Source organism: Salmo trutta, chromosome 20 (genome assembly GCF_901001165.1).
Source record: "Salmo trutta chromosome 20, fSalTru1.1, whole genome shotgun sequence".
NCBI classification, from domain to species: Eukaryota; Metazoa; Chordata; class Actinopteri; order Salmoniformes; family Salmonidae; genus Salmo; species Salmo trutta.
The window spans coordinates 40,876,330-40,891,396 of record NC_042976.1 but is presented as its reverse complement, the minus strand read 5'-3'; the positions used below and the strand labels follow the sequence as shown (position 1 = coordinate 40,891,396).

The window sequence follows — 15,067 nt, the reverse complement described above, 5'->3', positions numbered from 1 at the left end:
AATGGTTCCAGGCTCTGATCAGGCCCTACACCCAAACAAGGGCACTGCGTTCATCCACCTCTGGCCTGCTCGCCTCCCTACCTCTGAGGAAGCACAGTTCCCGCTCAGCCCAGTCAAAACTGTTCGCTGCTCTGGCACCCCAATGGTGGAACAAGCTCCCTCAACAGGTGACGCCAGGACAGCGGAGTCAATCGCCACCTTCCGGAGACACCCGAAACCCCACCTCTTTAAGGAATACCTGGGATAGGATAAAGTAATCCTTCTAACCCCCCCCCCCCCCCCCCTAAAAGATTTAGATGCACTATTGTAAAGTGGTTGTTCCACTGGATATCATAAGGTGAATGCACCAAATTGTAAGTCGCTCTGGATAAGAGCGTCTGCTAAATGACTTAAATGTAAATGTAATGTTCCAAATGGGATCACTTTTGCCTTCCCCGCGCTATGGCTGCTGAATCAAGTGCACATACCTCCAACAGCGCGAAAAGGCTTTATCGTTCTTTACAGAAATGTTTGGTGTTCGATGAGGAATGTCTTGGAGACTGCATTGGTGACCACTCCTTTAGATAGTTTGTCTTAAATCTCCCCCGTTTTAAGGACCAGCAGTCCAGCCCACCGGCACAGTAAGTTGAAATTGAATTTGATTTAACTTCTGGCTTCCCGTGGACTGTTCCGTTTTTTTTTGTTGCAACGCTATTGCGAGCAACACTAGTGTAAAAACACCAGCGTCGCTAAAAGAAGCTAGGGAATAGGGTGCCATTTTGAATACACACTCTGAGATCCATCTGACTACCGTGATTGGGTTAACCCTGGCCATGATGTCTCTCTCCTGCTTTGCCGTCTTTGTCTGCATGTGTTTTTAGCTAATAAAGGGTCACCATGAATAGTGATGAGTAGTGATTTGCATGCAGCCCACGGCTGGTTGAGACCCACATTAGCTGATTTCTTCCTGTATTTCAATAGCATCAGCAGAAACATAAGACACAGTTACGGGTCCCCGGGGAGCAGCCGCTCACCATTAATATTCATCAGTGTCCTGCTGTATTCAGAGCTAGCCTAACACTAAAGTAATACGCTGACAGAAAAAACAACATCCAACTATTAGGAACAATGAATTGGCCCCACACAGAAAAGAACAGCAGAGCATAGCCACACCCAGAACATGTGTTGAATCAGAGGGGTTGGTGAGGAGGTAAGGGTGAGATCGATGGCTAGGCGAAGGGAGGAGTGTGTTTCAGCACTCAGCAGCACCAGGGCTCAGAGTGTGTGTGTGTGTGTGCTGCTGTAATAACTCTAAAGAGCTCTCTGGAATGGAAAGAGGGGTCAGCAACACTCCTCCCTGTTCACCACACAAACACACCTTTGTTTAACTATCCTTGTGGGGACCCCAAAAAATGTCCCATTCAAAATCCTAATTTCCCTAACCCTTAACCTAACCTTAAACCCAAAACTCTAACCCTAATCCTAAAACTAAACCTAACCCTAAACATTTTACATTTTACATTTTAGTCATTTAGCAGTCGCTCTTATCCAGAGCGACTTACAGTTGTGAATGCATACATAAGCCTAAAAAAAACTTTCCTTGTGGGGACCCGGTGAAATGTCCCCACTTGTCCGAATTTTCCTTGTTTTGCTATCCTTGTGAGGACTTCTGGTCCCCACAAGGATAATCAAAACCAAACAACACACACACAAACACACACACACACACACACACACACACACACACACACACACACACACACACACACTAATTATATTCAAGCGCAAAAAGACTGCCTTATCTAAAGGGTAATGGTGAAGCGTTCATCCAGTTAAATGGGCTTTAGAGATGTAATATCGAATAGGCCACATAGATCCACTCAGATAGCAGGCTGCCTACATTATGTGTTAAAACATAGGAAGTAGGGAATAGTCAACACACAACCTGTATTCCACAGGGAATTTGACTAGTAATATAGTCAATGGATCAAAGGAAGGGGTTGAGTGTCGGATAATTTCCACATGGTTTACCCGTGAGTCATCCCGAATAGGAGTTCTCTTAGTATAAGCCCCGGCTAACTACTAATTCCGTCATCATCTGAGAGAAATTAGAGAGAAGAAAGCCTTCCTGTGCGTGTGGAGCGGCTCTTAAAACGCAGGGACCAAAATTTGGCAGCGAGATAAGACATCTGTTTGTGCAGCAGTGAATGGGGTCAACAGCAAAACAGTCAGTCATTAGAAGTCATGTGACCGAGGCGTGCTCACCGAGGGCCAGTGGCGGGCTGATGGGAGGGGATGGGGGTGGGGTAGAGGGGAGTGTTTGCTTGTCTAGCCTGAGAGGGAGTCCCTCCAAATGGTGTGCTTAGGGCACAGGGTTATTACTATGGTCATCTGTTTATGTCCAAAATAAGTAGTGAAGTAGAGCTTCCTCATCCGTCAACACTAGAGGATGTTTACTAGTCAATCCAAAACAAGTTTATGCACACATTATTAAGGATGTTTTTTGTATCATCCAATGCTATTGATATATGATATACTCTTCTGCAACATGTTAGTATGTCAAATCAAATTGTATTAGTCACATGCGCCGAATACAACAGGTGTAGACCTTACAGTGAAATGCTTACTTATGAGCCCCTAACCAACAATGCAGTTTAAAAAAAAGTATGGATAAGAAATAAAAGTAACAAGTAAATCAAGAGCAGCAGTAAAATAACAATAGCGAGACTATATACAGGGGTGTACCGGTATAGAGTCAATGTGCGGGGGCACCGGTTAGTTGAGGTAATATGTACATGTAGGTAGAGTTATTAAAGTGACTATGCATAGATGATAACAACAGAGAGTAGCAGCGGTGTAAAAGAGGGGGGGGGGGCAGTGATGCAACCAGTCAGGATGCTCTCGATGGTGCAGCTGTAGAACCTTTGAGGATCTGAGGATCCATGCCAAATCTTTTCAGTCTCCTGAGGGGGAATAGGTTTAGTTATGCCCTGTTTACAATTGTCTTGGTGTGCTTGGACTATGTTAGTTTGTTGGTGATGTAGACAAGTAACTTGAAGCTCTCAACCTGCTCCACTGTAGGCCCCGTAGATGAGAATGGGGGCGTGCTTGGTCCTCTTTTTCCTGTAGTCCACAATCATCTCCTTTGTCTTGATCACATTGAGGGAGTGGTTGTTGTCCTGGCACCACACGGCCAGGTCTCTGACCTCCCTATAGGCTGTCTCGTCATTGTCAGTGATCAGACCCACCACTGTTGTGTCATCGGCAAACTTAATGATGGTGTTGGAGTCGTGCCTGACCGTGCAGTCATGAGTGAACAGGGAGTACAGGAGGGGACTGAGCACGCACCCCTGAGGGACCCCTGTGTTGAGGATCAGCGTGGGGGATGTGTTGTTACCTACCCTTACCACCTGGGGGTGGCCCATCAGGAAGTCCAGGATCCAGTTGCAGAGGGAGGTGTTTAGTCCCAGTGTCCTTAGTTTATTCATGATCTTTGAGGGCACTATGGTGTTGAACGCTGAGCTGTAGTCAATTAATAGCATTCTCACATAGGTGTTCCTTTTGTCCAGGTGGGAAAGGGCAGTGTGGAGTGCAATAGAGATTGCATCATCTGTGGATCTGTTGGGGCGGGATATGCAAATGGAGTGGTTTCTGGGATAATGGTGTTGATGTGAGCCATGACCAGCCTTTCAAAGCACTTCATGGCTACAGACGTGAGTGCTACGGGTCGGTAGTCATTTAGGCAGGTTACCTTAATGTTCTTGGGCACAGGCACTATGGTGGTCTGCTTAAAACAGGTTGGTATTACAAACTCGGACAGGGAGAGGTTGAAAATGTCAGTGAAGACACCTGTTTAAAGGTCTTATTCACATCGGCTGCGGAGAGCGTGATCACAGTCTTCCGGAACAGCTGGTGCTCTCATGCATGTTTCAGTGTTATTTTCCTCGAAGCGAGCATAGAAGTACTTTAGCTCATCTGGTAGGCTTGTGTCACTGGGCAGCTCTCGGCTGTGCTTCCCTTTGTAGTCTGCAATGGTTTGCAAGCCCTGCCACATCCGACGAGTGTCAGAGCCGGTGTAGTACAATTCGATCTTAGTCCTGTATTGACACTTTGCCTGTTTGATGGTTCGTCAGAGGGCATAGCGCGATTTCTTATAAGCTTCCGGGTTAGAGTCCCGCTCTTTGAAAGCAGCAGCTATAGCCTTTAGCTCAGTGCGGATGTTGGCATGGCTTCTGGTTGGGGTATGTACGTACGGTCACTGTGGAGATGACGTCATCGATGCACTTATTGATGAAGCCAATGACTGATGTGGTGTACTCCTCAATGCCATCGGAGGAATCCCGGAACATATTCTAGTCTGTGCTAGAAAAACAGTCCTGTAGATTAGCATCTGCGTCATCTGACCACTTTTTTATTGATCTAGTCACTGGTGCTTCCTGCTTTAATTTTTGCTTGTAAGCAGGAATCAGGAGGATAGAATTATGGTCAGATTTGCCAAATGGAGGGCGAGGGAGGCTTTGTATGCGTCTCTGTGTGTGGAGTAAAGGTGGTCCAGAGTTTTTTTCCCTCTGATTGCACATTTTAACATACTGATAGAAATTTGGTAAAAATGGATTTAAGTTTCCCTGCATTAAAGTCCCCGGCTACTATGAGCGCCACCTCTGGGTGAGCGTTTTCTTGTTTGCTTATGGCGGAAAACAGCTCATTCAATGCTGGTGGTATGTAAACCGCTACGAAAAATACAGATGAAAACTCTCTAGGTAGATGATTGGTCTACAGCTGATCATGAAATACTCTACCTCAGGCGAGCAATAGCTCGAGACTTCCTTAGATATCGTGCAACAGCTGTTATTTACAAAAATAGATAGTCCGTCGCCCCTTGTCTTACCAGACGCCGCTGTTCTAGCCTGCAGGTGCAGCGTATAACCAGCCAGCTGTATGTTGATAGTGTCGTCGTTCAGCCAGGACTCCGTGAAGCATAAGATATTACAGTTTTGAATGTCCCGTTGGTAGTTTAATCTTCCGCGTAGGTCATCGATTTTATTCTCCAAAGATTGCACGTTTGCTAGCAGAATGGAAGGAAGTGGGGGTTTATTTGATCGCCTATGAATTCTTAGAAAGCAGCCCGCCCTCTGGCCCCTTTTCCTCCAACTTCCTCTTCATGTAAATCACAGGGATCTGGGCCTGTTCCCGAGAAAGCAGCATATCGTTCGCCTCGTCAGACTCGTTAAAGGAAAAAAAGGATACTGCCAGTCCGTGGTGAGTAATCACAGTCCTGATGTCCAGAAGTTATTTTCGGTCATAAGAGACGGCAATGGCAACATTATGTACAAAATAAGTAAAAAAATAAGTTATAAACAGACAAAAAAAACACAATCGGTTGGGGGCACGTAAAACGTCTGCCTTCTTCCCCGACGCCATGTGAGAATATAAGTATGCATTCATCTAGGAAAAGGAACCAACCTAAGCGTGATTCATCCATGGGAATACCATTAGGAGAACATTTTCAACAGGAAACCCTTATGCTGACTTTCCACCCACCTGCCTTTGAAATAATAATGAGTGAATGCCTTTTGAATGGTGCCCAGGCAGAGAAAAAAAACACTTTCAGGAAAAAGGACGTTTGCTTGGAGTGTCCATTAAGCCCAAGCAAGTCCTTGTAATAATGAGAAAACATAAACTGAAAAGGCTGACTTTTTAATGGCCTTTACCTTGAACAATGCCTATATTAAACTTAGGCATGCCCTACAAAACAGCTTTATTTTAATTAAAAGTTAAACAGGTGCACGGAGGGATGTCAAGAAGCTGCAGAGATTCACGGGGGAATATAACTTCTAGGATTCTTGTTCAGACTTTTCAGGCCTGATTTCCACAAACTTAACTGGCTGAGTTGCCATGACAACCTCCAATTATTTACTTCCCTTTCTTCTGTCCAAGAATGTAAACTACATTGTTCAAAGTTATTACAGGGCCTGCTGCCCCTTTGAAGACCAACAATGTGAAATCTCTGCCCAATTGACTCCCACCAGAAACTGGCCTCAAAACTGTGGCAGCCTTTACTCAGCTCAGTCGACCTGACGCATAAGACTTTCAAAGGACATTCTATAACAGGGCAAACTAGCTACACGTACCCTGATCATAGCCCTTTCATTACAGGCAGTCTAGTTAGCCAGGCCCTTTTAAAGTGACACAAACCGGTGTGACTTCAGGGAGTACTGCTGCACCAAGCTCGATCGGTTACACACAAGATGCAAGGCTCATGACTCATGCTTCTCAAACTAAGATCCATCTCACCACCTTGTCTTATTCATAGTTTCACGTTACTTTTACCCTTTTTTCCTTCCAAATTTCCACAGCAATACTTCCAGAAGCTTGAAAGAGAAACTAATGGCTCATTTAATGTATACACTTTACTTCTTCACACTATAAACTGGAAAATATGTTTATGCAAGCACATGATTTTCCAGTAATTACGGAAAAGTCTGTGAGACATGAATATTCGGCACTGTGTCAAAAAGCAGCCCAGCCTTCACCTGTCTTGCCTAAAGCCAAGGCGATCAAACTTGTCTCAGTGCCAGGCTGTACTTGAACCCATTTAAGACTTTCTAAACCTGGAACCCCGTTGATTTACATCTATCATCTTTGGATGTAGAGAGAGGACACGGGAAAGTATATTTCCCAACAATTAGTGCCTTGGTTGGTTGTGCCTGAAAGTCCGATTGGCCGGAGCCGGCTTTGGAAAGGCTAGCGTAAATAAGCCCTTTGAGCAGACGAGATGAGCCTCCTTTAGATAATACATCTCAAATGGCACCCTATTCCCTATGTTGTGCACTACACTAAATAGGGAATAGGAATCCATTTTGGGACGCAGCCACTGACTGCCCTATGAGCCTCCTTTAGAAAGGAGACACTGAGTCCTCTCTGCTCCTGCTGAGGCTTAGACACACGTCCCCAGAGAGGATTCCTTCTTCAGCACGTCACCCTGTTGTCATCGCAGCGTATCATCAGCCTGCCCTCTCCACCTCACAGTCGGCGCCACTCACTCCTGGAGCCCCTCCAAAGCGGGTGAGCACTCAGCTGACAGGATGACATTAGGCACACACACACACACATTACATGACCAAAAGTATGTGGACACCTGCTCGTCAAACATCTCATTCCAGAATCATGGGCATTAATATGGAGTTTTTTATGCACTACATGCTACAGCACTCAACAGTCCCGTTCTGTGAGCTTTTATGGCCTATCACTTAGCGGCTGAGCCATTGTTGCTTCTAGACGTTTCCATTTCACAATAACAGCACTTACAGTTGACTGGGGCAGCTGTAGCAGGGCAGAAATTTGACGAACTGACTTGTTGGAAAGGTTGCATCCTATGACGGTGCCACGTTGAATGTCACTGAGCAGTAAGGCAATTCTACTGCCAATGTTTGTCTATGGAGGTTGCATGGCGGTGTGCTTGATTTTTACCCCCTTGACAGCAACGGTGTGGAATTGTCAGTAGAGCTCCGAGACAGAACTGTGTCAAGGCACAGATCTGGGGAAGGGTATCAAAACATTTCTGCAGCATTGAAGGTCCCCAAGAATACAGTGGCCTCCATCATTCTTAAATGGAAGAAGTTTGGAACCACCAAGACTCTTTCTAAAGCTTGCCGCCTGGCCAAACTAAGAAATCATGGAGAAGAGCCTTGGTCAGGGAGGTGAGTTCCTCTGTGGAGATGGGAGAACCTTCCAGAAGGTCAACCATCTCCGCAGCACTCCACCAATCAGGCCTTTACGGTTGAGTGGCCAGACGGAAGCCACTCCCCACAGTAAAAGGCACATGATAGCCCGCTTGGAGTTTGCCAAAAGGCACCTAAAGGACTCTAAGACCAGGAGAAACAAGATTCTCTGGTCTGAGAAAACATCTGGAGGAAAGCTGGCACCATCCCTACGGTGAAGCATGGTGGTGGCCGCATCATGCTGTGGGGATGTTTTTCAGCGGCAGGGACTGGGAGACTAGTCAGGATCGAGGGAAAGATGAACGGAGCAAAGTACAGAGAGATCCTTGATAAAAACTTGTTCCAGAGTGCTCAGGGCCTCAGACTGGGGTGAAGTTTCACCTTCCAACAGGACAACGACTCTAAGCACACAGCCAACACAACACAGGAGTGGCTTTGGGACAAGTCTCGGAAAGTTCTTGAGTGGCCCAACCCGATCTAACATCCCTGGAGAGACCTGAAAATAGCTGTGCAACGACGCTCCCCATCCAACCTGACAGAGCTTGAAAGGATCTGCAGAGAAGAATGGGAGAAACTCCCCAAATACAGGTGTGCCAAGCTTGTAGCGTCATGCCCAAGAAGACTCAAGGTTGTAATCGCCACCAAAGGTGCTTCAACAAAGTACTGAGTAAATGGTCTGAATACTTATGTAAATGTCATATTTCCGTAGTTTTTTGTGTGTGTGCAGAAATATATAACAACAGTTTTTGCTTCATCATTATAAGGTATTGTGTGTAGATTGATGAGAAAAAAATGACATGTAATTCATTTTAGAATAAGGTTGTAACAAAACAAAATGTGTAAAAGGTTAAGGGGTCTGAATACTTTCTGAGTACACTGTATGCAAGTACACACAAACGTAAGAGCGCATGCACAAACAAACAAACACACGCACATGCACACACACACACACACACACATACTGCCTATGGGCTAATGTTACTGCACAGTGACCACAGAGTCACGGGGGGGGGGGGGCTGCAAACCAACTCGAGAGGTACACATGCACCCCTGGCATGGAGATTCCTATCCCTCTACGAAATGCTGGGTGGGTCAGGTTGTTGCCGCCTATAAATGGACTACCTAACTCCATTGAAGGCTGTGTATTGTCAGGTGTTTGTGTGTGAGAATACAAATAGACTGGAAGCATACCCTCACCTTAGCCATCTGGGCTTGGACCCCACTGGTCTTCAGGGCAGTGACGGCTTTCTGAGCTGCAGCAGGGCTGTCGAAGTCCACAAAGCCGTAACCTGAGGGATAGAACACCACACCAGTCAAGACACTTCCTACTGTCTGTGTTACACAGTCTAGCTGGAAAGACCACCATGCACAACCATCCTAATTCATCATTCAGCTATATCATAGGTATTTTCTGTTGTTAACACCGTTAAAAACGTGCTCCGGTACTTTGTCGACTAAGTAAGTATTTATTAAACCTCTTTGGGCTGGATGTATCTATGTGTAGTTCATACATGCATAATCTATGAGCAGAATTACTGTCTTACCTCAATTAGCCACGAAATCCCTAGTTTGAAAGTGACCGTTTTCTGGAAGCTATGTGAACCATTTAGAGTACTGCAAGCTTGGACCACGTGGATCAGCCCCCTAGCAATTCGAGTTCTAGCCAGTGAGGTTCAGGCCCTTACCATTTGAGTGACAGCTAGCAAGAGGCCTGCTCAGCGTTATCCAATGAGGTTGCAGGGCGGGCCCAACAACTCACTGGACGCAGCAGAAAGAGAGAGAGCAATGACGTGGTGTACATATCTGCACATACGTGACTTACTACGACATTTTTGGGGACCACTTTTGGTTTGTGAGCCCTAGTTTCAGAACTACTGTCTAAAAAGTATACAAAAGTACCAGAGAATATCCCTAAAGTGGCACTCCAGTCTCCTTTTCACACCATTTAACACCTGATTTACTTAACAAAAGGAACATCTCAATAGGTGGTCCAGGTAAGTCATGACATGGCACATGTATGGGGTTGGCCTTTCCTCTTCTGTTCTCTACTGCTCCTCTATTGTTCCTCAAGCAAGGGGGAGGCCGATGACATCACAGATTCCCATAAGAACTCCTACTCCTTGAAGTTTGCAGTCGTAAAAAAAATCAAATAAATGTTTTGCTCAGAAGTAAAAATATAAAAAACTTTAGTGTGTGTACTTTACTGTATTTATATTTGGGATATCGCTTTTCAACAGTAAAAGTTCTGAAATCGCTGGAGGAAGTCTAACAGTATAACAATAACGGGCCTACAAATGTGTATCCGTGGTGAAATCTTGACTTAGTCTGCCACCCAAATGGCACCCCTATTCCCTACATAGTGCGCTGCTTTGTACCAGAGCACGATGGGAATATAGGGAATAGGGTGCCATTTGGGAGGGAGACTAAATCTCAGGTCTAACTTGACATCTACAGCAGTAAGTGGCAGGCTGTGTTTGACACCCACCACAGTGAGGCCAGGCCAGAGGCCACCATGTTCTGTGGTGTGGTTGACCCCCACCTACTGTATATGTGGGCCATAACGGTGGTCAGTCAGTGACTGGTGGTGAGACGGTGTAGTAGGCCGGGGTGTAGCAGAGCACAGTGCTCAGGCTGCAGATTGCAATGATGACGTCCAGGGCTCAGGTCAGCTCATTGTCCCCTGGGGCTGCATGCAGGCCAGGCCAGTCTAGAGTCAGACCTGCAGTCCAGTTCCTCCCTACTCTGTGTTGCTATATTTAACCATCAAACAACCTCACCGCTGCTCACTGTGGAATCGAATTACAGATTCTAGTTTGATCTTCGTGATAAACAGCCCAAAGTATATAATGAATCCGAACATTCAGATATTTGTTTTTATTAAGGACATTCAGATAAATGGCAAATGTTCATTTTCCTTTCAAGTTGGGATTTTGGGAGTTTTTTTTAAGTATCTTCAAGCAAGCTGCGAGTTAAAGTCAAAATTGGAATGCAAGATGACAGGATGTTTCTTAGTCGCCACCTGTGATTAGTTAGCGTATCGTAATCCCCAGCAGGACAGTGACCAAGCTCTTTTCTTCTCAGCCCATCTGTGGTGCGTGCTGGCTGGGCTGGCTGGGCTGGCTGGGCTGGCTGGGCTGGCTGGGCTGGGCTGGCTGGGCTGGGCTGCGTGTCAGCGTGCTCCTCAGTAGTCAGGACAGGGTGTTGGGCCAAGGGCTGCAGCCGGAGCCAAGACTTTGTGTCACGCTCCAGAGGGAGGGGCACGAGCTGTCACTTGGTGTGGGGATCCGCTGCTAGCGCAACGCATGGTAACAGACAGACCATCAGTAAAGGGCCAGGACTAAAATAACACAAAGTGGTGGCAGCCTTTTGCCTGTCTGCCTGCCAGCCTGTCTGTTTCCTGACTAGCCCGGCCCCTATGAGCCACATAGCTGTTGAATGACTGAATGACTTCAACAAGGCCGGGCCAGTGCACTGTGACAGCACTGGGCTGCCAAACCCACTGCACGAGTCAAGAGGGCCTTAAAGCAAGGCTCTACATCCATTCCTTAGCATGGCCATTGTCTTTAGTATAATAGCATTAGGAGGATTATGGTAAAAGTCCTCTGTGTCATCATATCACAGACTGGAAGTTCCAAAGCCTTTGCACTGCTATCCTGGATTACAATGAGTCATTGTGATGCACACATCCAGCATCCTCTCAATGGTGCATGTGATGAGTTTTTATTGCTTTAAGCCTGACGGTTGTTATATGAGCATGACTTCTTGATTTGCGTGCATATTTTTGTGGGGGGGGGGATGTCTAGATCTTTTTACGGAATGTCTCCACTACGTCACGACTTGCTGAAGCCATACACACCTTTACATTTGTTTGTCGTCTTATCCAGGATGGCCTTTGTTGACACAATTTTGCCATACCTACGAGAGGAAGAGAAAGAGCGCTATTGTTAGTTGTGCTACGTTACGTACCAGACAGACAGCCTCTCCTAAAAAAAAAACACACACAAAGAGTGAGGCCTGGCTTGCACAAGAATTTATGACATCACCAAAAAGCACGAGAAACAGGACGTCGTTTCCATGTGGATTTAAGAATCTCAGCGGCGCTAGAGCAAAGGTTGCCGTGATTTTTTTTGACCATACAACAATATTACGCAGGATTAACTATCCTCAATACAAAAGGATTTAAAACAAGTGAAAATGACTGAGAAGCTTCTTCAGTAAACATACAAAACATCTAAAAACATTTTGTTTAAGTCTTAAGTGAAAAACTTGTATAAAATGTATGACTTCTTGACAACGTAGGGACGGAGCGGACCGAGTGGCATTCCACAGCTACATCCTGTGCTTTAACAGTTATTTGGTGCACTGTGTTACTGCTGCCGCTGCCAGCTCTGACAAATGAACTTTGCGGTGACCCCTAAACCCCGGCTTCACTGCATTTCTTTTCAGCTCTAAGCTAGTGCACTCTATTCAGAATGAATAGAAAATCAATGCAAAGAACACAACAATTACATATGACGACTTTCTCTCTGTACAATGATGAATGTAACAAATAAGAACACACAGACGTCAGGCCGTAGTAGTAAATTAACCTCCCTGGTAGTAATCAGCGCGGCAGACAAATGATTGATGAGGGGATTGGCTCTCTCGATGGAGGAGGAAGTGTGAACTTTGACCTGAGCTGGGAGGTGGGCAGGTGGTGGTTTTATGAAAATGAGTCCTCCACCTCGACCCCAAGTCGTAGATAGAACAGATTGTGACAGATCTGGTTGTGTGGCATGGTTTTTATGTTTGCCACAAAGGGAAAGGTCACCTATAGCAGTGTTTTCCACAAGTACATAGAGTAGCCAGCCAAATAGAAAAGGTAGGCAGCCAGGTGTCCCCTGCTGAGAAATTAGCTCTATTTTGGTGGTCTCTGGTACTTCCTAATGCCTTTATTCCATATGAAATACACAGCGAAATGATTTAATACTTGTTGTGGTATTGTGTAGCGAGACATGACTTTACTATTTCAATTACTGAAAATGTATTAATTAAATGTATTGTCGGTTGTTTTGGATATTGTCTAGGTCTAAGCCTAGTGCATATGCTCAGGACTATAAAATAACATTCAACTTTTTAACATTTAACCTGTCTTTTCTTGAGATTACTTACAGTTTTACTGCAATATACAGTACCAGTCAAATGTTTGGTCACACCTACTCATTCAAGGGTTTTTCTTTATTTTTTACTATTTTCTACATTGTAGAATAATAGTGGACACATCAAAACTATGAAATAACACATATGGAATCATATAGTAACCAAAAAAGTGTTAGACAACAAAAAATAAAAGTGTGTACTGTATGACAGAGTGATAGACCGTTTTATCAAAATGAAAGAGAGGAGGATGGTATTGGCGTTTCTCTACAAGTAGGGTGAGTCAACATGTTTTTCTACTTGCACGCACGCACACACACAGAAATCAGAAACATGGACAGCCAAATCATATTTAGCTTACGTTGATTGAACTAAATTGTTTTTGGTATCTTTTTAGTTGTCACTGTACTAGACTAAGCATAGGTGATTAGATGCTGTTCAAATGTTGAAGTTGAAATGATGCTGGAGTAGTGGAGGCAGCTCCTGTTTTCTTTGCAACTTGCGATAACTCTCTGTGGTTCTAAATCAATCGTTGTTCAGTGGTCCGAAAATGTCGGAAACATTAACTTGCTTGACCACGCTGTAGGTCATGTAACTGTCTGTTACATGCAATATGCTTTGTGGACTTCACCAGACAGATGTAGCTCTCCGGTTTTGTGATGAAACAAATGTGTGGTTGAATTTATTCTGCCACTGTGTCTTCTTATTGTCTTGGCCTTAGGCCTATATATCCCGGTCACAAGGCATATGAACAAATATAGAGCAAACAAGACAATTATCACAACACAGGTTGTAATGCAGCTTTTTTTCCGGCTTCCATGGTGATTTTACCAAGGCACCTCTACTGCAAGGTGCCGAAAGCGTTCCACAGGAATGCTGGCCCTGTCGACACCAATGGCTCCCACAGTTGTATCAAGTTGGCTGGATGTCCTGTGGGTGGTGGACCATTATTGATACACACAGGAAACTGTTGAGCGTGAAAAGTGAAAAACCCAGCAGCGTTGCAGTTCCTGACACACGCAAACCGGTGCGCATGGCACCTACTACCATACCCCGTTCAAAGGCACATACATCTTTTGTCTTGCCCATTCACCTTCTGAATGGCACACATACACAATCCATGTCTCAATTGTCTCAAGGCTTAAAAATCCTTCTTTAACTTGTCTCCTCCCCTTTATCTACACTGATTGAAGTGGATTTAACAATTGACATCAATAAGGGATCATAGCTTTCACCTGGATTCACCTAGTCAGTCTGTCATAGAAAGAGCAGGTGTTCTTAATGTTTTGTACACTCAGTGTATAGCCTAACCACGTTGCATGATTTATGAATGGCAAAGAGATATAGGAGATCAACTTTATTCAGTCAGTTTCGACACCCTTTATAAACTAGTCAAAACTTGCTGTTCAGTTGTCAATCAATGCGCAGTAAATAGTCTACTATGCGCCCCAACTCCGCGTGGCTGGCTATGTGAAACACACAAAATAAAATAAATAAACGTAACAGAAAACAATAATTAGGCTTAGTTGTGGATTTCGACTCATCGTTACCACTTACAGTACATTACATGGGATGTGCAAATTCACAAGCATTATGCTCTATTTCTCCTCCGTGTAAATACGTTTGACTGCAACCATAAGATCTGTATATAATGACGAGATGCTCTGGAGTCGTTGTCCCAAAGGCATTGGGCTTATTTTGGACAGATTTCGGTGAGAGTGAAACCTCTCGCTTCGCCTCTTTCTGCTGCGTTATCGTCATTGTTCGCTTTGTGACTGACAGGCGCCTGTCCTATCAATAGCTCGCTAGAAGATGCATATCGTTCATTCTAGCGGGATAGGGCTCGATGGTCTAACGAACTGAACATTTTAAATGAAATTTAACCTGCTGAAAATCAGTAACAGCCGGTGCTAATGGAAAACAGTGCTGTAGTGCCTTCGCCATAATAATCGCTGATCAGCAGTGGCTTAATAATAAGCAAATAAGTGTATTTTTTTTATCCAATTGCAGAGCCTGACTGAGCGATTACCCGAAATGTCGGTTATTTTTACGTTTTTAAACAACTAATTGACATAATTATTTGAATTCCATTTTGGTCGTTTTTTTTCTTCTGTGAGCGCACATTGCACAGTTTTTCTATAGATGAATCAGATCAAGCCTGAACAGTGCAATATAGTAGGGAGTTGTAGTTTCCAACAGGCCAATATTCTACATAGTTTAACACAGAAAAC

The 15,067-nt window shown here is 44.8% G+C and overlaps 1 protein-coding gene across 7 annotated transcripts in view; it reads right to left on the bottom strand.

The window, feature by feature from the left end:
• Positions 1-15,067, bottom strand: part of rbms1b (RNA binding motif, single stranded interacting protein 1b) — a 64,420-nt gene that overhangs the window by 20,252 nt on the left and 29,101 nt on the right. For 4 of the 7 annotated variants that reach the window (XM_029703302.1, XM_029703307.1, XM_029703304.1 and 1 more), the window contains exons 3-4: positions 11,557-11,615; positions 8,892-8,989 (exon numbers count right to left, since the gene is read on the bottom strand). In XM_029703302.1, the coding sequence (XP_029559162.1) occupies positions 8,892-8,989; positions 11,557-11,615 (157 nt within the window). The remainder of the gene's footprint in view (positions 1-8,891; positions 8,990-11,556; positions 11,616-15,067) is intronic. The other 3 variants (XM_029703303.1, XM_029703309.1, XM_029703306.1) reach the window with 1 other exon arrangement.